At 44.6% G+C, this 26,141-nt stretch overlaps 1 protein-coding gene and 1 pseudogene across 2 annotated transcripts in view; one reads left to right on the forward strand and one right to left on the reverse strand.

Moving 5' to 3' along the window:
* The first annotated feature begins 442 nt into the window (after positions 1–442).
* GNL3L (G protein nucleolar 3 like) overlaps positions 443–26,141 on the forward strand; it is a 47,404-nt gene continuing 21,705 nt past the window's right edge. Inside the window, exons 1-7 of one of the 2 annotated variants that reach the window (XM_028522792.2) lie at positions 443–617; positions 2,790–2,855; positions 14,984–15,024; positions 15,923–16,018; positions 16,720–16,836; positions 17,647–17,730; positions 23,069–23,204. In XM_028522792.2, the coding sequence (XP_028378593.2) occupies positions 458–617; positions 2,790–2,855; positions 14,984–15,024; positions 15,923–16,018; positions 16,720–16,836; positions 17,647–17,730; positions 23,069–23,204 (700 nt within the window). In that variant the 5' untranslated portion in view covers positions 443–457. Of the gene's footprint in view, positions 726–2,789; positions 2,856–14,983; positions 15,025–15,922; positions 16,019–16,719; positions 16,837–17,646; positions 17,731–23,068; positions 23,205–26,141 lie in introns of both variants that reach the window. The other variant, XM_036017060.1, reaches the window with a different exon arrangement.
* On the reverse strand, positions 19,648–22,836 carry LOC118498556 (annotated as a pseudogene).

The following is a 26,141-nucleotide window of genomic DNA, read 5'->3' on the forward strand; positions in this document are numbered from 1 at the left end:
TCTTGGGCCTGGCCACGGACCTTAGATACTGCAGAAAAAGCAGGAAGTGGATGCCTACAGGTTTGTCTGGGGCTCTGGAAGCCGGGAAGGTTACTGGGAACAGCTAACCAACTCACTTCAGGAATACTCGGCAAGACATGTGATTCAGGCGGCCATTTTCTCACACCCTGCCCGTCGCCATCTTCCAATGTAGACAAAAGCACTGACCCCCATTCTTGTCTGATGCTGTCATGGTTGTCGCCTGGTGTTAAAATGTCGGCAACACGCGTATTTAGGCCTAAGCAGAGGACAGCAGAGAAGATTTTGGTTTACAATAGGTTATATGGTCACACCAGCAAAAACACCGTTAACCCTTCTTGCACCCCCACTTCTCCCCTCCTCAACTGTTTCCTACCTTATGGGCAAGCTGGGAAGGCGGGGTTATCGCGGCTGCGGGGAAGGGACAGGCAGGCGCAAGATGTCAATCCTAAGCTCCACCTCCAGTAGCCCAAGGCGGGCGGAGCTGCCCTGGGAGGCTGGGATCCGGAAGTCGGAACCCAGCGGGCGCGAGTGCTTGCTTCCGGGCCAAGAGTGCTGTGTCGCTATTTTCTCCCCTCAGATCCCCGCCGGAAGTGGAGGTAAGAGATGACTCTTTTTTACTGGTGAGCACTGAGCCAGCCGGCCGCACGGGGAGGGTCGTCTATTCAAGGTGAAACAAGAGGTGCACTCCACTCAGGAATAGAGAGGTAAAGAGCCAGCTCCCTTCCAGGTAAAGGGCCCAGATGAAGGGCAGGGATGGTTGCGCACGTGGACACGCGCCCAAGTGCACTCTTTCGGGGTAGAGGGGCATGGCCCCACCCCATTTAGACAGCTGTAGACCCGATACACAATGTAGAGTCCTAGACCCGCACTTGTGTGGAGAGGCGTCGAATGACCTCCCTTCATGATAGTGAGGCTCCATTACGCACTCTCCGGGTGTAGACTTCCCCCGCCCTGTCCGAAGGTGTGGCGATGTCGACCCCACTCGTGTCTCTTCTCCTGGAGGCTGATAGGCGCAGACCTCTGCGGGCGCTAAGGCGCGCACAGATCCGCCTTGACGCGCCTCTACTCATAGCTTAGGACAAGAGGCTTTGATGTATTTTCCTCTGCACCCGCCCTTGGCCGACCACCAATATAGTAGAGCTCAGTAATTTAATATGTAGAGGGAGGAAAAGGAACATCCTTCCCTTCGTGTGGAGACCTAGATACCTCTTAGCCTCACTTCTGTGTAACTAATAGACAGAAGCCCCACCCCCGCTCCAGCAGAGACGGTTGATCACACCTCCCCAAGTGATTGGAGGCACAAGCCTCAGCCTACCGAAAACTATTGAGATTTACTCCTAGTCTAAGAGTGAGTACCCATTGTGGAAAACCAAACCACTCCTTAAGGAGGTGCTGGTTTACTGAATTTGTAAGGGCTCGACCCCCAAAATGCCCCACAGCAAACTGCAATAGACCATAACCCACAAAGAGACTGTCAGATCTGCCTTGTGGGACTCCCAGGGTAGAGGGGTTTAGATTTGTTCTCCTGTGTTGAGGTAGACAAACATCTGATGATTTTAGAATCATCAGATGTAGCAAAGAGGAGACTGCAAGGGGACAGAGAGCCTTCCCTCTCCCCAGTGTTGAGAGGCAATGACATCAGTGATCACCCACAGTTCGTGCATATGGGCTCCCCACTTACTTAGGGTAGGGGAGCTTAGTTCTCTTTCTCAACATCCAGGGTAAAAACACAGGACCCCTCCACGCCACCCTGCAAGTGCAAGAGCCAATCCACTGAATTTATAGCTGGGTTGCCCCACCCCCACCCCTCAATGCAGAGAGGCAGAGGTCCTGTTCCCTTCAGTGTTAGTATAGTGCTGACTTCAACCCGTGTAAAAGATAGACCTTCCTCATCCCACCTCCCATGGAAGGGTCTAGAATAGCCCACAGCAGGCAAGGTGCAGACCTTACTCATGCAGAACTGTAATTCTCCCCTTTGTTAGTGTGGTACTAATGTTACCTTGTAGTAAAGACAGGCATATCAGTTCCACCTCACAGACCTCTTCAGGGTAAAGAGTCCTAGGACCATCATCTGTATAACGTAGGGAAGGACAGACCCACCATTCTCCGCTAGGCAGCAGAGATGCACACAACCACTGTACCAGTTTCCCCAGTTCCTCTGCACCCGAGTGGAGGGACAGAAAGCATTCTGTTGCCCCAGTCACCAAGGAGCAAACCTCAACCCCACACGCAAGCACAGATTTTCTCCCCTCCCCCCAAGATTTTGTGTTGATCTCAGTCCACATAGACACAGAAAAAAACAAAACAAAACAAAACAAAACAAAATACCTTGTTCTCAGGTCCCTTTGCCAGGGATTTGTCTTTACCCCCTTTTAGAGTAGATCAGACACAAGCCCCTACTTAGGAAAAGAAGTACTGTTAATACCTAATGTAGAAATAGATTGTCCTTGCATACTCCCCTCAGTGTAGAGAAGTTCAGTGCTATTCTCCTACCTACAGGGTGGAGAATTGAGGACCAATGGCATTGTGGCATTGACTCCACCCAGGAAGTGAGGTTTAGACCTAGCCTCCCTTTGGGTAGTATGAAACTGCATTCCCTGTGTACCCCAACTTCAGTGTAGCCCCCTCTCCCAGTCCCTGTAATTGTTAAGGCTTCCTTATTTATCATCTTATTTAACATTTTATTTTGCCTTTTGGGGACTTAGAGGATTGTGGCATTGTGGTTTCCCACTCCTGTCTTTAAATTGGTTCTTCTTCCATTCTGACAGGAAGAAAGCCTGCAGATTTGAACCTATATCCTTTTAAGCTGGTCATCATGATGAAACTTAGACACAGTGAGTTTCTTTTACCACCCCCTCCCAATTCTAAGCTTTAATGAATATTCATGGTATTTCACAGCAACTTTAAAAAATTGCCCAGAATGTACCAGGTCACTGTGTCTGTATTCTATATATGGTATCATTATTGTCTTCCCAATTTCTTGTGAGGTAATGCTTCCTTTACCCCTCATTCTCATTTTACAGATGAGAAACTGAAGCTCAGCAAGGTTAAGTTACTTGATCTGAGGTGAAGAGCAGTAAATACTATTATCACACTACCTGGAACCCTAACACACTCTACCATTTTTCTTTTGGTACCACAAATTGAACCAGTGTCTAAGATAATGGATTCTGGAGCCAGACTGAGTTTGAATCTTAGGTCTTCCACTTACTAGTTGTGTGGTCTTGTTCAAGTTACTTAACCTCAGTCTCTACTTACAAAATGGGTTAATAATAGTACTTACCTAATAGCGTAATAGTATCTGCCTAATAGTGTTTTGAGGCTTTAATGAGTTAAAATAGGTAAGATACTTAGAATAGTGCCTAGCACTGTGGATGGCACACTGGGTAGACTGGATGGGAATCATATAACCCCAGTAGTCCTGTATTCTTTATGAATAGTGGCCCTGCCTATGTAGGGCTTGATAAAAAAAATTCAATACATTTACTTTATATAATCATAAAAAATATCATCATGAGTCAGACTTTGGTATGTTAATACCAAAAGGAAATAATAATTTTTTCAGGTAATACAAGAAAAATGAACAAAATCAACTATAAGAACATCCAACACTGGGTGATAATAAAATTGATAGTGATAAAGAAGACCCTAATTACTAGGTTAAATAGAGTATATGCATACAAAAGAACCTGTCAATTTAAAGTAATGAGGCAGTATTATATGCAAATATTATATGGAAAGTCTGTATTGTATGGAAACACTGTTAGATGGAATGATCTCCAGGATTTGTTAAGTGAAAAAAGCAAGTTGCTAATAACAGTACATAGTATGTTACCTTTAGCAGGAGAAAATAGGGGGAAATACGAGTATATATTTATGTTTGTGTAAAGGAACTGAATGATACATGATAAACTAATAAGTGGTTTCCTTTAAAAAATTTCTTATTTATTGATTTTAGAGAGAGATGGAAACATCGATTTGTTCCACTTATTTATGCATTCATTGATTGACTTTTGTATGTGCCCTGACCAGGGATTGAACCTGCAACCTTGGCACATTGGATTGATGCTCCAACCAACTGAGCTACCCAGCCAGGGCATAAAGTGATTTCTTAGTGTCGTGAGGGGACTACCATGGCTAGGGACAGTGTGGGAAGGGAGACCTCTCAAAGTACACCTTTTTATTTTGGAACCCTATGACCTGTTAAAAAGAGCAATCATGCACATTTACATTAGTGGCAAAAATGGTGAACATTAAGTTGAATAGAACAACTTTACTTGTGCACACAAAATGAAGGTATTCACTGGTGAATTGCAACTAAGTATGTGATGAGTAACTGTAATGATTGTAGTGGTAGCTGGGGGAAATGCTGTGTGGTGCAGCTACAGATACCTTGAACTCAAATGGTAATGATAGTGATTAAATCTGGGAATGTTACTGAGGAGCCTTACAAAGAGTGTTCAAATACAATTTCAACTGTTGTACATTTTTCAAATTTTTGTGTTTGTTTTATTTCTGTTGTACATTTTTGAATAGCTAATAAAAAGGAGGGTGTGCTTTATCACTTAAAATATTTACACTGATCTGCCCTGGCTGGTATGGGTCAGTGCTTGAGCACTGGCCCGTGAACCAAAGGGTTGCTGGTTCAAGTCCCAGTCAGGGCACATGCTTGGGTTGTGGGCCAGGTCCCCTGTAGTGGGTGTGCGAGAGGCAACCACACATTGATGTTTCTCTCTCTTTTTTTCCCTCCCTTCCCCCTTTGTCTAAAAATAAAATCTTAAAAAAAAGATTTATACTGATCGGTGATTGGTGGTATACAATATAACACATTGCAGTAGCAGACTGTAAATCTAAGCTACACAAGGAGGAAAGGGGGTGGATGATGAATAAGGAACACAATGGAGGCCTCAGTGTTTTGGAAGTTTCTAGGAGGTTAAACAAATGAGGGGTGCCTGAGACTGCTTTCTGAAGTACAAGGAATTAGAGATGATGGTAATAGAAGTCACATAGCAGTGGGTGGGCTGCATGGAGTAGGGGGTCCCTGCAGGTGAGGATGTTGAAGAAGTGGGAAACCAGAGTGTTGGAAGGGCTGAGAGATCACCAAAGTTATCCAGGTTGATAGTGGTAGGAGTTGGGCTGAAATTAAACCTCTGAGCCAGGAGCTTCCATAAATGAGGAAAAGTGACTCATAGGTGACAGGCATAGAAGTGATCTCAGGAAGAGCAGAATTTTCCTCCCTGTTTATTTTCTTTTTTGCTTTCATTTTTTGAAATTATGTTTTATTGTTTATGGTATTACAATTGTCCCAGTTTTTTAGCCTTTACCACTCTACCCAGTTCTCCCACTCCCTCAGGCAATCCCCACACTGTTGACCATGTCCATGGGTTATACAAGTTCTTTGGCTTCTCTTGTTTCCTATGCTGTACTTTACATCCCCATGACAATTCTGTAACTATCAATTTGTGCTTCTTGATCCCTTCACCTTCTTTGCCCGTCCCCTGATCCTCCTCACATCTGACAATCATCAGACATTTTCTGTATCTATGATTCTGTTTGTGTTCTGTTTGGTTGTTTATTTTGTTTTTTAGATTCGATTGTTGATAGATATGTATTTATTGCCATTATGTTGTTCATATTTTCAATCTTTTTAAGAAATATTTATTTATTTTTAGAGAGAGGGGAAGGGAAGGAGAAAGAGAGGGAGAGAAACATCAATATGTGGCCACCCCTCACACACCCCCCACTGGGGACCTGGCCCACAACCTAGGCATGTGCCCCGACTGGGAACTGAACTGGCAACCCTTTGGTTCACAGGCCCCTGCTCAGTCTGCTGAGCTACACCAGCTGTGGCTGATCTTCTTAAAGAAGACCCTTTACATTTCATATAATAATGGTTTGGTGGTGATGGACTCTTTTAGCTTTTTCTTGTCTGGGAAGCTCTTTATTGGTACTTCAGTTCTAAATGATAGCTTTGCTAGGTAATATTGGTTGTAGGTCATTGCTTTTCATCTCTTTGAATATTTGTTGCCAGTCCCTTCTAGCTGCAAAGTTTGTTTTGAAGAAATCAGCTGATAATCTTATGGGAGCACCCTTGTAGGTAACTAACTACTTTTCTGTTGCTGCTTTTAAGATTGTCTCTTTATCTTTAACCTCAGGCATTTCAGTTATGATGTCTTTTGGTTTGGGCCTCTTTGGGTTCATTTTGATTGGGACCCTCTGTGCTTCCTGGACTTGTATGTCTATTTCCTTCACCATGTTATGGAAATTTCATTCATTATTTTTTTCAAATAGGTTTGCAATTTCTTGCTCTCTCTCCTCCTTGCACCCCCCGTGATGTGAATGTTGGTGTCCTTGAGGTTTTCCTACAGGCTCCTTACACTATCCTTACTGTTTTGGATTCTTTTTTCTTCTTGCTATACTGATTGGTTGTATTTTGCTTCCTTATATTCCAAATGATCTATTTGATTCTTGGCTTCATCTATTTTACTGTTGATTTCCTGTAAATTGTTTTTTATTTCAACTAGTGTATCCTTCATTTCTGTCTGGTTCTTTTTTATGGTTTCCATGTTCTTTTTTTTAATATTTTATTTATTTATTTTTTTAGAGAGGGAAGGGAGGGAGATAGAGAGAGAGAGAAACATCAATGTGCGGTTGCTGGGGGTTATGGCCTGCAACCCAGGAATGTACCCTGGCTGGGAATCGAACCTGGGACACTTTGGTTCCCAGCCCGTGCTCAATCCACTGAGCTACGCCAGCCAGGGCATTTCCCATGTTCTTTTTTAAGCTGTTGAAGTTCTCTGTGAGTTTATCTGCTCTTCCTCTAGCAGTGGGCATCCTTATAACCTGTGTTTTGAATTCTGCATCTAGTAGATTGCTTGTCTCCATTTTGTTTAGATCTCTTTCTGGAGTTTAGTTCTGTTCTTTCCTTTGGGCAATGTTTCTTTGTCTCCTTATTTTGGCAGCCTCCCTGCGTTTGTTTCTGTGTATTAGGTGGAGCTGCTACCACTCCTTGGGTTGGTAGAGTGACCTAATGGTGTCCTGTAAGGGCCAGTGGCACAGCCTCCCCTTTCACCCAAGCTGGGTACTCAGGGTGTGCCCACTGTGTGGGCTATGTACACTCTCCTCCTGTAGTTGAGCCTTGATTGCTGTTGGCAGGTCAATGGGAGGGTTTTGTCCTGGCTGATCAGCTGCTAGGACTGGCTATGACCAGTGACCACCAACTTCTGACCATTGTGGAGGATGAGCTCTGCAGAGGCCCACTCCATATAGCATGACTTCAGGGCTCTGGTACCCTCTGAGTCCACCCCCTGAGTGTGCTGCTTGTGGAGGTGGTTGGGTAGTGGTGCTGGACATGGTCTGTAGCTTTCCACTGGGTGTTCAGGCTTGAGAGGTGCATCCAAGGTAAACCACCGCCTGTGTTCTGTCCATGGTCACTTGGAACAAGCCAGAAAGCGATCTGGAGATGGCTGCTACTTGTGTTGGACTTGGAGGTGCCCAAGAGAAGCCAAGCTGTGAACCAAGGCCAGCTTGGCTAGCGCCAGGCCTGGGGCTACTTAGCAAGAGGTATGGGGCTTGCTGATGCCAGATGCTGCTTGTTTGAGAGGATTTAGGAAAATCTGAAGCATGAGCCAAGAGAAGCCATTCATATGGAAAAGCCACTGGAGACAATTTGGGTGAGAATGAAGGTTAGGTGCTGTGGCGCCTCAGGGACTTATCAGGGCAGGGCAAACAGAGTGAGCCAGGTTGATATAATCTCAGATATGGTGCCTGCCTGCTGACTCTATGGGGAAGGGCTCAAAAAAAGGAGCAGTGGCTTCTGCTAGCTTTCTGTCTGGGAGAAAGCAGCCCTCAGCTCTTGCCCTGGTGCCAGACACTTCACTTCCTCTCTGTATACTTCTGGTGCCTTTCAAGCTGCTGCCCCCGACCCTGGAGCTAAGAGAGAGTCCAAGTAAGTCCATGTGTGGGTTATTTAAGAGGAACTGCTTGGGACTCCAGAAGTTTCTGTCTTCCATAGCCTCATTGTTCACTTTTTTTCACAAACAGAAGTTATGGGGACTTATCCTTCTGGCACTGGAACCCTGGGCTGGGGGGGCCTGGTGAGGGCTGGGACCCCTTGATTCTGAGACATGCCCCCCAGTTTTCATCTGCCACATGTGGGTGTGGGACGAGCCAGTTCTGCATCTCCACTCCTCCTACCAGTCTCGATGTGGTTTTTCTTTAATTCCATAGTTGTTGGACTTTTATTCAGCTTAATTTCGGGCAATTTTGCATAATGGTTGTTCTGTAGTTTAATTGTAATTTTAATGTGGTTGTGTGAGGAGGCGTGCAGTGTTTACCTATGCTGCCATCTTGGCTTTCTCCTATTCTATTTTATTTTTAAGGTATATTTTATTCAGTATGCTATTACAGTAGCCCCCTTATTTTCCTCCTCTTTGTTCCCTGCACCCACCCCTCCCACCAGCATTCCCTGCCTTTGGTTCATGTCCATGGGTCATACATATAAGTTCTTTGGCTTCTCCATTTCCTACACTATTCTTAACCTCCCCTATCTATTTTGTACCTACTGATTATGCTTCTTATTCCCTGTACCTTTCCCCCCATTCTCCCCCTCCCTGCTGATAACCCTCCATGTGATCTCCATTTCTATGATTCTATTCCTGTTCTAGTTGTTTGCTTAGTTTTTGTTTTTATTTTAGGTTCAGTTGTTGATAGTTGTGAGTTTGTTCCTGTTTTACTGTTCATATTTTTGATCTTCTTATTTTTCTTAGATAAGTCCTTTTAACATTTCATATAATAAGGGCTTGGTGATGATGAACTCCTTTAATTTGACCTTATCTGGGAAGCACTTTATCTGCCCTTCCATTCTAAATGATAGCTCTGCTGGATAGAGTAATATTGGATGTAGGTCCTTGCCCTTCATGACTCCGAATACTCCTTTCCAGCTCTTTCTGGCCTGCAAGTTTTCTTTTGAGAAATCAGCTGATAGTTTTATGGGCACTCCTTTGTAGCTAACTATCTCCTTTCCTCTTGCTGCTTTTAAGATTCTCTCCTTATTTTTAATCTTGGGTAATGTAACTATTATGTGCCTTGGTGTCTGTGTCCTTGGGCCAACTATTTGGGACTCTCTGAGCTTCCTGGGCTTCCTAGAAGTCTATTTCTTTTGCCTGATTGGGGAAGTTCTTCATTAGTTTTTCAAATGAGTTCTCAATTTCTTGCTCTTCCTCGTCTTCTTCTGGCACCTCTATGATTTGGATGTTGGAATGTTTAAAGTGGTCCTGGAGGTTCCTAATCCTCTCCTCATTTTTCTGAATTCATGTTTCTTCATTCTGCTCTGGTTGAATGTTTATTTCTTCCTTCTGGTCCAAACCATTGCTTTGAGTCCTGGTTTCCTTCCCTTCACTGGTTGGTTATCTGTATATTGTTCTTTATTTGACTTTGCATAGCTTTCGCTTTTTCTATTTTGTGACCATACTCAACCATTTCTGTGAGCATCCTGATTACCAGTGTTTTGAAGTCTGCATCTGATAGTTTGGCTGTCTCTTCATCGCTTAGTTCTGTTTTTGGAGGTTTGATCTGTTCTTTCATTTGGGCCATATTTTTTTGTCTTGTTGCACCTGTTACGTTGTAAGGGGCGGAGCCTTAGGTATTCACCATGGTGGGCAAATTGATGTGTTGTGGCGCTGTATGTGGGGGAAGGGTCCAAGAGGGAACAGTGTTGCTTGCTCAGCTCTCATCCCACTTTCAGTCACTTCCTCCACTACCAATAAGCAAATTGGGTCCTGCCGGTGCTGGTTTCTGGGTGGGTGCATTTGTGTAGTTCTAAGACCCTCTGGTCCCCTCCAGTGAACTCTGGTATGAGGCTGGGAGTTTCTCCTGCTGCCACAACCCCCACAGGTTTTTTATCCAGAGGTTTTGAGGCTTTCTTTTCCTGCACTGGAACCCTGGATTGCGAGGTATGTCTCACTCCCCAGTTGTTCCTTCCAGTTTATGCACACACAAATGTGGGACCACCAGCTGCTGCCTTCCTGCACATCTTCTCTGCCCTGGCTGCCTGTCTCCACCCCTCCTACCCGTCTGGATGAATGTTTCTTCTTTAACTCCTTGGTTGTTGGACTTCGATATAGTTTGATTTTCTTGCAGTTCTTGTTATTTTTTGTTTTTAAATTTGCTGCTGTTCTTGTGGTTGTGTGTGGAGACAAAGTGTATCTACCTATGCCTCCATCTTGCCTGGAAGTCTCTCCTATTTTACTTTTTTAACAAGAGGGTGAAATAGTATTGGTTTGGTGATGGTAAATCCAGAGTACATTTCCTGTATCTACTGGCCCCAAGGTATTTGTGTGCTGGAGAAAACAACAGCCACATTCTAGAGGCTTGCAGGTGAAGCAGTATCCTCAGAGCTGAGTCTCTATTAAGGCAAGAGGCTGGGCAGTTATTTCTGAGGAGAGATGGAAGAAGTAGGAGAGTGCTGAACTCCCAAGTGGGAGGTTCACGGGGTATGGTGGGAAATTTGAAGCAGAGGCAGAAGGAGGATGTTGATGGTGGAGTTACTTGTAGACTGAGTATATTGGGATGTACTGGAGCAAGAGTATGGGAGATGATAGGTAAATGGGGATCTGTGCCTTTGACTATTGGTTGATGTCAGAGTTGGTAGGTAGAGACTTTGAAACTCAGAGAGTTTGAGAAAATTCTTCCAGGTCATATAGCTAGGCAGTTATTATGCTAGAATAGGACTTAGGTGTGGCTTGCTACAAAATGATAGCTGTTTTCTGTCTGAGCTGTTAAAAAAATAGATTTCCCTGACCAGTGTAGTTCAGTTGATTGGGTGTCATCCCTCAAAGCAAAAGGTTGTGGGTTTGATTCCCAGTGAGGGCACATGCCTGGGCGGCAGGTTCAGTCCGTGGTCGGAGGATGTACAAGATGCAAGCAGGGGTTGTTTTTTTGTCTCACATCAAAGTTTCCATCTTTTCCCCCTCTTTTCCATCTCTCTAAAAAATAAATAAATAAAATATTTTAAAAAATAATTTAGAAAATTAAAAAAATTATTATTTTTTAGAGAGAAGGGAAGGGAGGGAGAAAGAGAAGGGGAGAAAGATCAATGTGTTATTGCCTTTTATGCACCCTCTGCTGGGGACCTGGCCTGCAACCCAGGCATGTGCCCTGACAGGGAATCAAAATGATGATCTTTTGGTTCACAGGCCTGCGCTCAATCCACTGAGGGCTACACCAGCCAGGGCTACAAATAAAATCTTTAAAAATAAAAAGATTAATAGGAGCTCCTGAGTGCTGCAGTGCTGTGAGTGATGACTGCACCCTTCCCCTCTTGTCTTCTTCTCCTTCTCTCCTCCTTTCTCTTCTGAAGCCGATGTTTTCCTCCTCTCTACATGATGTACTAGGTTGGTCAACAAGTCCATTACATCTCTAGTAGGGCTTAGTTGTTTTTAACTTCATTCAAAACAATTTTGTTATGTTGTAAAAAAAATCAGTGTGCATTTAAAAAGAAACATAAAAATTGGTGAATTTTTGTGCAGCCGTTTTAATATTCAAGATGGAAGAAAATATGCAACATTTTCAGCATATTATGCTTTATTATTTTAAGAAAGGTAAAAACACAACTGAAATGCAAAAAAAATGATTTGTGCATTGCATGGGGAAGGTGATGTGACTGATCAGATGTGTCAAAAGTGATTTGCGAAGTTTCTTGGCACTATTGACATTTTGACCAGATAATCTTTGCTGTGGGGCTGTTTGTATTACAGTATGTTTAACAGCACCTCTGGCCTTTATAGACTAGAATCCAATAGTGGGAGATAGCCGACATACTCAAAATATCCAAATTAATAAAGTTATTGGTGGAAATGAAAAATGTGTCTTTTATTTTACAGAAAAAATGTAATAGACTTCTTGGCCAACACAATATTTTCTTTCATTGTGTGCCTGTATCCAGACCAAGCTCTCAGTTTCCATGGAAGCTAGTCAGATGGAAATTATTGAGTAAAATGTCCAGATCTGGTTCATTCCAAACCTCACATTCTTTTCATTGCAACATGAATACTTTGGAAGAAAATGAGACTTGGTGGTCTTTTTTTGTTGTTGTTGCAGGGAAATTTGAACCATTCACATTTGTTGCGATATGTTTGGTCTAATTTCTACCACCTTACTCTATGTTTTTGTTTATTTCTTCTTATTCCCTTATTTATTTACTTTTAAAGAATTGATCAAGTTTTTAAAAATCCTCCACCAGTAATTATAGTTATGTTGGTAATTACATTTATATTGATAGCAAACTTAATTAAATTTAAATTTCTCTATCACTTTACTAGGTTAAATAACAGCTATTTTTATCTTGCTGTTTCAAAGTAAGACTTTCAGCATGCTTTAATGCTTTGGCTTTTCCAACCCCTATTGCTTGATTCCTGGATTTTGTTGAAATAATTTGGCATTTTAGTTCTGAGCTATTTTCTTATGATATTCTTCCTGGATTTTAAAAATCCTTAATATGTATCATAGTTCTTAGCTACATTACTAGAATTTTTTAAAGATTTAATGATAAGTTTTGATAGATTTCCTCCCCACCATTATTTATTTTCTTTAGCTTGAGATGCTTATTCTGATTTAATTTTTATTTTTGCTAGTATACTTCCTCAAGTAGTTTTACCAGAAAGGGAACAGAGGTAGTAATCTTTACACATCTGAAAATGTCTTTCTTTGAAACTTCATGTAAGAGTGATCTGTTGGTCAGGTATAGGAATTTAGCTTGGAATACAGTCCCTTATCTCAGAACTTGTAATGGTTATTCTCCTGTCTTCAGTGTTCAGAGATGCAGATTTGAGAAGGCTATCCACTTTTCTTGCCTTTGCTGGAAATTTGTTCTGTTTGGAAGTTTATAAGATTTTTCTCTTTATCCTTGGAGTTCAGAAATTTCAGTCAGGCTCTCTGTGAAACATGCCCATGCCTTTGTTCCCTCTTAGCGGTGCATTTTTACTTTTCTCTCCGTGCAACCAGGTGAGCAGCAGGCAGTGGTAGCTCATTCTGGGCTTACCCCTGAAACTGTTTCCAAGGCCCCCTTTCCTCACTTTTCAGTGAGCTAACAGCAGCCCCACCTTGGCTCACTTCTTTCACTGTAACTTTTACTTCTCAGTGAGTCCACCCAGGGTGGCTCACTCCTTTCCTATAATGTTCCTAGAGATCTAAAGCAGAGCACCGCCTAGGCTCTCTCCTGTAACTTTCCTGTTGCTTCTCCCTACGTCTTTCCTTCCTATCACCAGCTTTTAATAAATGTACTCTCAAAATTTAAAAAAAAAAGAAATTTCACTATGATATCACAAGGATATGTCTGTTGTGTCGATCTTGGTGCTACATGAGCATTTCTAATCTGAAACCTCAAGCCTGTTTTCAACTAAAGGAACTTTTATTTATTATTTTTTAAAAATGCTTCTCCATTGGTACCTTTTTTTCTTTCAGGAACTTCTGTTATTTATATAATAGCTCTCCTGGGTGTATTCATTTTATAAATTTACTCAAAATATCCCTTGTTAAATTTTTTTTGTTTGTTTTAAGCAAGCACTTTCCTTGATTTTCTAACTTACTAATTTTATTGTTAGTGATGTCCTGTTTGTACTTCATCTTTTGAATTTTTATTCAATGTCAGGTTTTGGGGATCTTTATGTCACATAGTTCCTTTGCAGTATCTTGAATCTCCTTAAGAATTTACAGTTCAGTGGTCCTCTCTTATCCATGGTTTTGGGCTCTGCAGTTTCAGTTACTTGCAGTCAACTGCAGTCTGAAAATAATGGAAAACTCCAGAAATAAACAATTCATAAGTTTTAAACCGCACAGCATTCTGAGTAGCATAGTGAAATCTTGTGCCATCCAGTTTTGTCCCACCTGAGAAGTGAATCATTCTTTGGTCCAGAGTATCCACACTGTAGATGTTTCTCATCCATTAGTCACTTAGTAACTGTCTCTGTTATCAGATCGACTGCTGTGGTATCACAGTGCTTGTGTTTAAGTAACCATTATTTTACTTAATAATGGCCCTAAAAGTGATTCCTTTAAGTGAAAAAGTATGTATGTATGTATGTATGTATAGGGGAAAAGATAGTACAATATATATAAGGTTTGGTACTATTTGCAGTACTATTTGTGGGGGTCTTGGAATGAATATCTTGAAGATAAGGGGGAACTACTGTAGTATTTAAATTCTCTTGTTTCTTACATTAACTCTGGTATGAACTACATGATGTGACTAGGGAGCCTGTTCTGGTAATCTCAGCCTGGCCCTATGTTTGTTTAGAACCTGAACTTCCAGAATCTTCCCCTGTAGGAATTTCTTTAGCCCCCTTGCAGGTGGTGAGAATTAAGGAAAGCCATTCTTTCCTAAGAGGCCAACTCTGAAGGGATTTACAGATGGGACTTCTCATTGAAGGTAGAGAGGCCTCTTAAATTTCTGGGCTTTGTTAAGGTTTGACTGGAGAAAGTGAGCTCTCTCCTCCTTGAACCCAAGGGAGGCCAGGGTTTAGCTTAATAGGGCAAGTCCCTTTGAAGGCAATGGCCTGAGCAGGGTTGGCAGGAAGGGGCAGTTCTCTCCCCATTTGCTGAGGGCATCTACCCTGGCTTAGTCAGCTGGGACTCCTCAGATCACTGTCCCATGCTGCCAACCCCCCCACTTCAGCCTGGTGCTGAAATTGTTGAGTTGCCTCCTGCCAGAAGTTGGGGCATAGAGGAGTCCTAAGCAGATATTCAGGTCACTCTCTTCATAGGATTCCTTGAGAATCATTTCAGTTTGCATTGAAATAATGCCCCGAGCAACACTTCTAAAGTGTTGACGCTGTGTCCCTGTTGGTCTTCTCCTGGGCCTAGACAGACAGTGTCAGAGGCGTTCTTAGGTCCTAGTGTGGTCTGGCCTTGATTGAAGTGTCAACAAATGTTGGGTAGGTGAGTGATGGCTCTTTTTCTTTTCCAGAAAATAAAAAGCCAGGTAAAGGTTCCAAAGGCTGCAAGAAGGTAAGTTGGCTGCACCTTCACGTAAGGTGTGCCCATTGTTGGGGTAAGCTAGGAACACATTGCCTGCTCTAGAAGAGGCCCACAGATGTTGGGTGACTCGAGACAGAGTACCACATTGGACTCAGTGAATCTGGCTTTTCTTCCCTCTCTGGGTGACTGCAGCAGAGCATCAGCAGCATTTATTAAAAGTTTATACCACAGGCCACATGCTACATGTTTCAGATGAAGAAACTGAGCCTTAGTGAGAGAGTTCTTAGGTTCAAGGTAGTGCAGCTGGGAATTGAGTCTGTCTGAGCCCCAAGTCCCTATCATTTGTGGAGAGGAGAAAGGCCAGAACATAATCTTTGGCTCCAGCTCCTGGATCTCCTGGTCCTGCTACGAAAAGTGTTGGACAAGTAAGACTGGGGCCAGACAGAGCAGTGGTCCTCAAATTTTAGCATCGTTAAAGTTCTCACACTTTAACCTGGGCTCCAGAATTACCTGGAGGGCTGGTTAAAACACAGATTGCTGGGCCCTACCCCTGGGTTTCTGATTTAGTGGGTTTGTCGTGACATCCAAGAATTTGCATTTCCAACAAGTTCCCAGGCATTGTTGGTTCTGGTCCAATGACCACACTTTGAGAACTACTTAGCTTTTCCCTTGGCCTTTACTTGGAAACCTTCCCTGTTGCACCCCCCTATTTCTTGGGATTCTTCAGTCAGTCCCTGCCTGGCTATGGGAGGGATGGTGTCTCTCTAGCCAGATGGGCATACCTCTGTGTCACAGCCGTTCTTTTTGCTTGCTCTTTTCCTTCCTTTCCCCCAACAACTACACTTCTGAGGAAAGGTGATTTCCATGGCTTCATTAGCTCTGTTTGATTTTTTTTTCCCTATTGTGTGGTGACCATCCTACAACACAGCATGGGAAGAAAACAGCCTCCAAGGTGGCCTCTGTTCCTCAGGTTGTTCACTCCAATGATCGTGCCATCCGGGAGGCTGGATTAAAGAAGAAGAGGGTAAGCCCTTTACCATAGGAGAGATAGAGGTCTTAGCTTGAGTACCAGATCCACTGAAGAGGTAAATGGAAGAGTGAAGGCCAGAATGGTTGGGTTGTAGGGGCTGTCGTGGAAGGCGGAAGAGAGGGTGTTGTTTTGATACTTGATTTAGTATCTGCATTTGCACACCTTCCAGTCCATTGCTGCCTGGCTTATGTTCCCTCCACTCCACTGAAATGCCTCCCTCCCCCAGCCTCATCAGAGCATTCTCTTACATCAGATTTATGGATAGTTTTCATCCCATCTGATCTGAATTCTCTGCATTTGAAAGATGCTTTCCTTGAAACACTCTCACTTTGACTTTCTTGTCATCTCACTCTCCTAGATGTCCTCCTTCCTCTGTCAGTCTCTCTCTGCTTTCTAAATGGTGGGGGGACCCACAACTTTGTTATCTTTCCCCTTTGGTCTTTAGGGATTCCTTCTGTCAGGAACCCATTCTCCCTCAGCTTCCCATACCCTGCTTTCCCTTCCTGCATCTCTCTTTTTCTTTTTCTCATACCCCTTGTCTCCTGCTATCATATCTGCTTTGTCCCTATATCCTTGGCTCTCCCACCTCTGCCATGTCACACTGTTTCCTCCTTCTGTCACCTGCTGTTACACTTGGTCTCCCAACCCTCCCTTAGGCTGCAGACCTAGTCAGCTGCTGTGTGTTCACTTGTTAGGTTGAGGAGATGAGGGAGAAGCAGCAGGCTGCCCGGGAGCAGGAGAGACACAGACGCAGGACCCTTGAGAGCTACTGTCAGGATGTCCTGCGACGCCAGGAGGAGTTTGAGAGCAAGGTAAGAGAGCAGTCTTTGTCCCTGGGCAGGACTGGTGTGGGTTTGCTCAAAAGCATCTTTTGCTGCTGGTCTATGAAAAGGAAAGTGAAAGGGTGTTAGATGGTTGGAAGGGAAGTAGGGAATCGGTGCAGAGTGGATGGGAAAACAGTGAGGATGGAGGGAGGAAAGGAAGGTGAGAGGGAGGTAAAGGGCTATTTTGAGCCTTTTGTGTGACTGAACAACCTTGGATAGGTCCTTTCTCCCAAGCTGGATCCCACAGATGGGTGGGGGAAGGGGCGGTTGGGAATGGGGGTAGAGAGATGTAGGACTAGGGGAAGGGGGAGAGAGGAGAGGGACTGAGTATGACAGGAGGGACGGAGTATGAGAGAGGAGTGTATATGTGAGGGAGATGTCCTCTCCCTTCTAGGGCTTCTTATTGCCTTTTTGGCACATATTCTTGTCTTACAAAATGTGCACTTTCCAACTCATAGTCCCTTTTCTAACATAAAGTACATATTTTTCCTTCCCCATTCCATGTCTGCCATAGCTTGTTTTTCTCACACCTTCCTCTCACATTCCTCACTAACACGCCCATGTGCACACTCATGCCTCTGGTGCTTGAACACACACTTACACATAGGCACCATGTGGGTCTGTTTCTTCTTCTAGTTCCCAGCTTTGTTAATTGAGTCCTAGCCTACTCTTCGGTAGGCTAGGACTCACATGGCTCCCCAGCCTCACATGTTTCCCAAGCCCTGGCTCTCACTCTCTATTTCTGTCCTTCTCGCCCCAACCCCGGACCATTCTGTCTCTCTTTTTTTTTTCCTTTAGGAGGAAGTTTTGCAGGAATTAAATATGTTTCCTCAGCTGGATGATGAGGCCACAAGGAAGGCTTATTACAAGGAGTTCTGTAAGGTATGGGGACACATTTTTTAAAAAGTATTTTATTTATTTATTTTTAGAGAGAGGGGAAGGGAAGGAGAAGAAGAAGAAGAGAATCATCAGTGTGTGGTTGCCTCTTACATGCTCCCAAATGGGAACCTGGCCTGTAACCCAGGCAGACTGGGAATTGAACTGGTTACCCTTTGGTCCGCAGGCTGGCACTCAGTTCACTGAGCCACACCAGTCAGGATGGGGACCCATGGTTTTAAAAGAGAAATAACTGATTTTAATTTAACATACAGTAAATTCTAGGCATCTTTCAGCCTATAAAATATCAAAACTGTTGAAACAAGGCATAATTTATCCCCATTCTTGTTTTTTTAAAGATTTTATTTACTTATTTTTAGAGAGAGGGAGAGAAACATGAATGTGCGGTTACCTCTCACATGCCCCCCTCACTGGGGACCTGGCCTGCAACTCAGGCATGCGCCCCGACTGGGAATCAAACCAGTGACATTGTGGTTTGCAGGCCGGCACTCAATCCACTGAGCCACACCAGCCAGGGCTATCCCCATTCATGTTACATGGCTCCAGTTACAAAAATAATTTTTTAATGAAAATGGTTAAACAGAAACAGAAGTCAGATTTTTTTAAAGATTTTATTTATTTATTTTTAGAGAGGGAAGGGAGGGAGAAAGAGAGAGAGAGAGAAAAACATCAATGTGCAGTTGCTGGGAGCCATGGCCTGCAACCCACGCATGTGCCCTGACTGGGAATCAAACCTGTGACACTTTGGTTCGCAGCCCGCGCTCAATCCACTGAGCTACGCCAGCAAGGGCTAGAAGTCAGATATTTTTAAAAAAAGTGTATTAAAATATTTCCATGAGACTCATCAAAGTTATTCCTTATTCTACAAAATAGCACCAGTAAGATGATCAAATGGTGTTAAAAACCATTGCAATGGCACTTCTGAAATGCAACTTGTCTGACTTCCTGTTATCCCTAAAAACAATTTATCATGTAATAAAACAAGAAAGACTTTAAAATCCCTGGAGGGAGGGTTGAGCTTTTATTGTAATTTCTTCCCTGCAATCTCTTAGATGAGAGGAAGGTGTGAGAAATGTGCTTCTGCCCCTGACTGTCACTGCTTCTGAGTTCAGAGAAAGGCTGAGGAATCAGGGTCATACTTCTAATCTGGGAGACTGTGTCTGCAGAAGTCTGGAGGGTACATTTGGGTGGGGGGGGTCCTTACCTAAACCTGCCCCTTTAGTCCCCTCCCATAGGGAAGAGATAGCAGAAGCCATTCCTGCCTACATAATATTTGTCAGCTTATAACCCAACCCACCCCCCTTCCTGAGCTTCCAGGAGGGTTCTGTTGCAGTCAGTGGGAGGGATTTAGCTAAGGTTGGCCCTGCCTTTGGGTCTATGGGAAGAAATAGCCCTGAATGTGAGGATAAGGTCATCCCTGCTGAAATCATCATTATTGTGGAAAATATTCTCAGTGGGCCCCCAACAGTGAATCCCAGCCCCTTATATTGGGTCCAGGGGAACATGCTGGGTAAAATTCAAGCATGATAGACATCATTTCCTCTTCTGCCTTAGAAAAAAGCGTCCCAGACCTTTAAAATGTCCCCTAGCTACATGTCTACCATTGTACACTCCTGGAAGCAAGTTGCCACAGACGTTTAAAAAAAAAGTCTCCCAGTAACTGTCTCAGGTGACTTTCAGCCTTAACCTGAGTATTGGAGAGCTGTTGGCACTCTGGTTTTGGTATATTAGCCATTGTTATTGAGTGGTAAACCCAGGAGGGAGCAAAAAGCCATTTTTTTTACTACTTCAAGCTTCAGAGATTTTGAAGACAAAATGAGCACTGTGTTTGGCCACTCTAAGCAGCCAAGTAGAATTGCGCACAAGAAGGTGGCTCCTTGGGCTCCTCTTGCCAGGAGGGCATCAGGTGGTTCTGGCGAGGTATATGGTGTGACCCCACACAGCTGGGCTGAGAAAGGGCAGAGCCTGGGATGCATCTCCTGGGTTCTGGTTCTGCTCCATATACCCTAGTGCCCCCGAGTCCCTGGAGGACTATCCAAGGAAAAGTAGTCCTTCAGGGGTGCAAAGAGGTGTCAGGTGACAGGCATACTCCAGGACTTCCTGAGCAGCTTGTGGTGGGCACCATGGCCCATGTGGGACAAACCTGTGTAGTGTACGGGGAAGCTGAAGATCCTTTCTAGCTCAGTGTACCACAGAACATCTTCTTTGCCATTCAGGACAACAGGGAAAAGTTGTTTTTTTCCCCTGTCTGATTGAGTTTGACTTGGTGGTTATTGTCTGTACTTTCTTTTTTCTTAAGATTTTATTTATTTATTTTTAGAAGGAGAGGAAGGGAGGGAGAAAGAGAGGGAGAGAAACATCAGTGTATGGTTGCCTCTCATGTGGCCCCCACTGGGGATCTGGCCTGCAACCTAGGCATGTGCCCTGACTGGGAACTGAACAGGTGACCCTTTGGTTCACAGTCTGCGCTCAATCCACTGAGATACACCAGCCAGGGCTATCTGCACTTTCTTTAACTTTGCTGTTCTCTTGAACTCCAAGCAGTCCTGCAGCTCGAGTTTATCATTTTTTTGATGCTATCAAGGGCCTGTTCGTCTAGGGCAGGTTGTCCCAGAAGCATTGGGCCCAGTGAGCAGCAGACAGTTTGATGGCATCATTCATCACTGGATTACACTCCAGGAGCCCAGAGATGTCCTTCTTGTTGCCAGCCTTCATGGCTACCACATTCTCAGACATCCAGAAGAAGGTCCTCACTGTCCTTGGGGCATGAGTAATTCAGGAGGTGAGGTGGTAGAACTCGAAGAAAGGTCAGCCTGTGCCCTCATACAGGCCTTTCATGGTAGGGTTCACATTTGAGAGATCATTACACAGGCTTCCACCAATCGCCAAGTCAAAGCGTCCTCATTCTTCATTATTTTTCTTCGTGATGTTGCTGATGTCATTGACATATTTGATAGTGCCTTCGTGCTTAACAGTGCTGATGGCGATGGACTCTTCATGTATTTCAGAGGTGACATACTTCTCTACTTTGATGCCCAGTTCTTTGAGGACCAAGTACCCTGTGGCAGTTCCATCAAACAGGGACAAGACTCAAATGGGTTGCCTTCGGGCTGCATGAATCGCAGGGTATAACCTGGGGCTTCATATTTGAGACTGGTGTCACTGGTGAAGAAGGGCTGCAGGTATACCTTCCTGTCCTTCTGGCGCTGCAAGACCCTGTGACAGTGCTGAGGGAGGCATATGTAGCAACTCCAGGGCTCCTGCAACTTGGCATGCACTGCTGTGCCTGTGCCCCCCAGCACCTCCAAGCACTCCACACAGAAACACTGGCAGCAGCTTATGTTGCTCATAAGGAGCAGCTCTCGGCCCTCACGGCACACACGGTGCAGTAGGACTAGTAGCCATCATCATCGTACATGTAGAGCAGCTTGAGAAACCAGTCCTAGCATGTCTGGCAGAGTGCACCCTCAAAAACAAGGTGGAAGGACACAGGTTTTTTTTTTTTTTTTTTTTTTATTTAACCACAGGACAAACAGCTGTCTTCCAGACTACTTGTATGTGTTGGCAACATCCAAAGCCATTTGCTCTCAATCTTGGTCCTCTTCTCCTCATTCTTTGCCATTGTAGCAATTTGTCTTGAGGTGCTTGGATGGGGGGCAGTAGTCAGGGGAGGTGACCAAGTCGTCAGATGTGCATCTTCGAGTCTTGTTCTCAATTTCCTTGATTCTCAGTCCCCATTGCCTGCATTATGCACCTTCGACTTACTAACCTCTGGTTGCTTGTTTGTTAGGTTTGAGGCCCTTGATCCTGGTGGACTTGAAGCCCCCATGGCCCTACTCCAACATGGGCTTCAGCTGTCCCTACAATGCATCTCTGCGGCTGTTGGGGAAGGTCTTGCCAGCCCACATGCTGGCTTTCTCCAGAGCATGGTACATGGCCTTCCTATAAGAGACCAGCTTATTGAAGGTTGCCAGATCGAAGTGCTGGTTGAATAGCCCCAAGGCCACAAGCTTATCTGTGGAGAAGTTAGAGAGTTTGCCGTCACCAAACCACTAGACCCACTGCATGCCATTCATGGCCTGGCGCTTGGAGGTGGCCTTTCAAGACACCAATATGGCAGGCCACCAGGAGAAACCCTTGATCTTTCCCCACACGAGGTCCCCTATTCTAAACTCCTTCCCACCCTGGTACTCTGTGCCATCTGTATCTTTGCCCTCTGCATCCACCTGTGGGAAGTCCAAGTTCTCCTGTTGGCTGTCCTGGGCCAGGCGGGTGTAAGGGGTACTGCTGCTTTGGGGCACTACACTGTCATCTGTGAGGTTGATGGTGAGGTAGGGGCTGTCCAGGGCATAGCCATTGTGCACCTACTGAGGAAGCTGCCTGCCGCCTCAGGGACCAGGTAGCTAAGAACTCCTACCAGGGACTCTTCCATGTGATGTGATTGCAGCCTTGTCAGCCTCTGGTAGAATGTAGGGAGAGCCTGTGCTTCTTTTGGCTAGAGGAACTGGTGTTACTTGGGGTTCAGACAGACACCTGGGCTTTTAGACAGCCTGGTTTCACAAAGAGTTTGGCATCTCTTGCATGGCGGAGCCATCTCCACCTTCCCCTTCATCTCCATCACCCGTTAGATCCTGAGTATAACTTAGTAGGCTAGAGATCTCCCTCTTGGACAGTTGTGAACTTGATTTGTGGCGTTCCATTTCTGGGGTGCTGACAGCCTCCAGGATTGGGTATGAGGGTGTGTCCTTGGAGTAAGAAGACTGGTCGCTGCAGCCCTCATTGGTGATGATGGAGTCCTCCCTCCTGCTGGTGTCCTCCTCTGTTGAATTGTCTGGTGTCTCTTCCCTTCATTGTTTCCTGCCAAGAGGCTGACTTGGGCATGGCTCCCATGGAACCATGGTCCGGACAGGCTCGCATGGGGCCAGTGGGAGGCTGTGCACAGTGCTTGACTTACGAATCTCCAGTGATCACCTTTTACTTGGGCCACTTAACCCCCGTGCTGCTGGCCAGGCATGGCCGCTCCCTTATCAGCCTGCCAGTGGACTGGTGGTATAGGTCAGGGATACTTGGAGTGTTGTCCATGTGGGCTGTGGCCGGTGGGGTGGGGGGCAGCTGCTGCAAGGAAGTAGCGCGGGCCAGACAGGGCAGAGCAGGAGGCTTGGACACCCATTTCTTAAGGCCCTTTAGGGAATGCACCAGTCTAGTTTCATTTCCTCCATTTCTATTTCTGCCGACTGAGATGTAGACCTTTTTTTTTTCATGGGCCTGTGTGGTTGCTACCCAGTCCTTTCCCTGCCTTCATCTCTCATCCTCTGCCCTGCAGGTGGTGGAGTACTCTGATGTGATTTTGGAAGTTCTGGATGCCAGGGACCCATTGGGCTGTCGCTGCTTCCAGATGGAGGAGGCTGTCCTGCAGGCAGAAGGCAACAAGAAGCTGGTCCTGGTCTTGAATAAGATTGGTGGGTATTGAGAAGGAGTAGGTAAGGCAGGGCAGGGGACAGGCCTTCTTGAAAGATTAGCTCAGACCAGATCCTGAGACCGAGCAATTCAGTGGTATGCTTAAGAGTTGTGCAAGGTAGGAATTTTTGTTCCAGTTTTTAAAGCCAGGAATCTGGGAGGTGAAATCATTTGTCTAAAGACATGCACAGTGTAGCAGAAGTGGGGAATGGAGTTCAAGCCTGTGTGCCTTTGATTCCCCCTTCTTGCCATTTTGAGCTATATCTAACTGGCCAATCCTGGAGAGTTTCTGTCTTCCCTAAGCTGGAACCCCAGGACTAGGGCATGGGCTCAGGAGTCATTCACGTCTAGGTTTGATACCATTTGTGCTATATTTTTTCAAATTAAAAAGAAATTATGGTTGACACTATTACAGATGTCCCCCATTTGGCCTCTTTTCCCACCACCAAGCCCCCCACTGCAATTTTTTTTCTTTTTTTAAATATATTTTATTGATTATGCTATTACAGTTGTCCCATTTCCCCCCTTCAGTCCCCCTCGCCCTGCACACCCCCTCTCACCCACATCCCCCCTCTCCTGCTTCAGTTCATGTCCATGGGTTGTACATACAAGTTCTTTGGCTTCTACATTTCCCATACTATTCTTACCCTCCCCCTGTCTATTTTCTACCTACCATCTATGCTACTTATTCTCTGTACCTTTCCCCCCCTCTCTCCTCCTCCCACTCCCCTGCTGATAACCCTCCATGTGATCTCCATTTCTGTGGGTCTGTTCCTGTTCTAGTTGTTTGCTTAGTTTGCTTTTGTTTTAGGTGTGGTTGTTAATAACTGTGAGCTTGCTGTTATTTTACTGTACATGTTTTTTTTTATCTTCTTTTTCTTAGATAAGTCCCTTTAACATTTCATAAAATAAGGGCTTGGTGATGATGAAGTCCTTTAACTTGACCTTATCTGAGAAGCACTTTATCTGCCCTTCCATTCTAAATGAAAGCTTTGATGGATAGAGCAATCTTGGATGTTGGTCCTTGTCTTTCATGACTTGGAATCCTTCTTTCCAGCCCCTTCTTGCCTGTAAGGTCTCTTTTGAGGAATCAGCTGACAATCTGATGGAAACTCCTTTGTAGGTAACTGTCCTTTTCTCTTGCTGCTTCTGGGATTCTCTCCTCAATTTTAATATTGGGTAAACTAGTTAAGATGTGCCTTTGTGTGTTCCTCCTTGGGTCCAACTTCTTTGGGACTTTCTGAGCTTCCTGGACTTCTGAAAGTCTGTTTCCTTTGCCAGATTGGGAAAGTTCTCATTTATTGTTTGTTCAGGTAACTTTTCCACTTGTTGTCCTTCCTCTTCTCCTTCTGGCACCCCTATAATTCGGATGTTGGGACGTTTAAAGATGTCCTGGAGGTTCCTAAGCCTCTCCTCATTTTTTTTTAATTCTTGTTTCTTCATTCTTTTCTAAATGGATGTTTCTTTCTTCCTTCTGGTCCGCACCATTGATTTGAGTTCGTTTCCTTCCCATCACTCTTGGTTCCCTGTACATTTTCCTTTATTTCACTTAGCGTGGCCTTCATCTTTTCATCTAATTTGCAACCAGATTCAACCAATTCTGTGAGCATCCTGATCATCAGTGTTTTGAACTGTGCATCTGATAGGTTGGCTATCTCTTTGTTGCTTAGTTGTATATTTTCTGGAGCTTTGATCTGTTCTTTCATTTGGGCCATTTCTTTTGTCTTGACGTGCCTGTTATACATAGTGAGGGGCAGAGCCTTATGTGTTCACCAGGGCAAGGCAACCCACATGGCTGTGTTGTGATGCTGTATGTGGGGGAGGTATCCGAGAGGGAACAATGGCACTTGCTCAGCTCTCTGCCGGATTTCATTCACTTCCCTTGCTACCCACAAGCAAATTGGGCCCTTCTGGTGCTGATTCCTGGGTGGGTGGGTTTGTGTGCATTCTAGGACCCTGTGGGTCTCTCCATTGAACTCTCCTGTGAGGCTGGTAGTTTCTCCTGGCACCTCAACCCCACAGGTGCTTTCAATCAGTGTTTTGAGGCTTTATTTCCTGGTGCTAGAGTCCTGGGTTGTGTAGTCTATTCTGCTACCCAGTTGTTTCTCTACACATGAATGTGGGATTTCCCAGTCCGCAATCTACCGCGTCACTGGATCTGTACGCTGCTGCCTTGCTGGTCAGCTACAGCCTTGCATGCCCCATTCCACAATCAACCACCTCCCTGGGTCCACCAGACGCCACCTTGCCATGAATCCTCTCTGCCCGGCTGCCTGTCTCTGCTCCTCCTACCAGTCTGAATGAATATGTCTTCTTTAACTCCTTTGTTGTTGGACTTCCATACAGTTCGATTCTGTCAGTCCTGGTTGTTTTTTGTTTTTAAATTGTTGTTGTCCTTCTTTTGGTTGTGTGATGAGGCACAGTGTGTCTACCTATGCCTCTATCTTCCAAATTTTTAATAAAAATTTTGATAAGAACATGTTCCAAGTGCATAAGAAAGTGGCTGCATAATGTTAGATGGATGGGTGTAGCACTATTTAGTGAACTAATTTCATATTGATAAGTATTTAGCCACAGGGAGCATTCTTGTACATTTTCTCACTCATGTGATAAGCATCATAGGAATAAAACCTAGAAATGAAGTTGCTGAATCAAAGAGTGTTCATCTTTTAACTGTTATGTTATACAACCTGCTTTCTAGAAGAATTGTATGAATTTACCTTTCCAGAATGTGAATACCCATTTTCTTTTTTCTATCATTTTTTTTATTAATGTTCAAATACAGTTGTTTCCATTTTCCCACCACTACTTTCCTCCTCCCCACCCACTCCCACTTTCAATTCCACCCCCCTTCAGCTTTGTCAATGGGTCCTTTACACATGTTCTTTGATGACCCTTTCCTTTCTTTCCTCTGTTATTTCCCTTCCTCCTCCCCTCTG

Source organism: Phyllostomus discolor, chromosome X, assembly GCF_004126475.2.
Source record: "Phyllostomus discolor isolate MPI-MPIP mPhyDis1 chromosome X, mPhyDis1.pri.v3, whole genome shotgun sequence".
Classification (NCBI taxonomy): Eukaryota; Metazoa; Chordata; class Mammalia; order Chiroptera; family Phyllostomidae; genus Phyllostomus; species Phyllostomus discolor.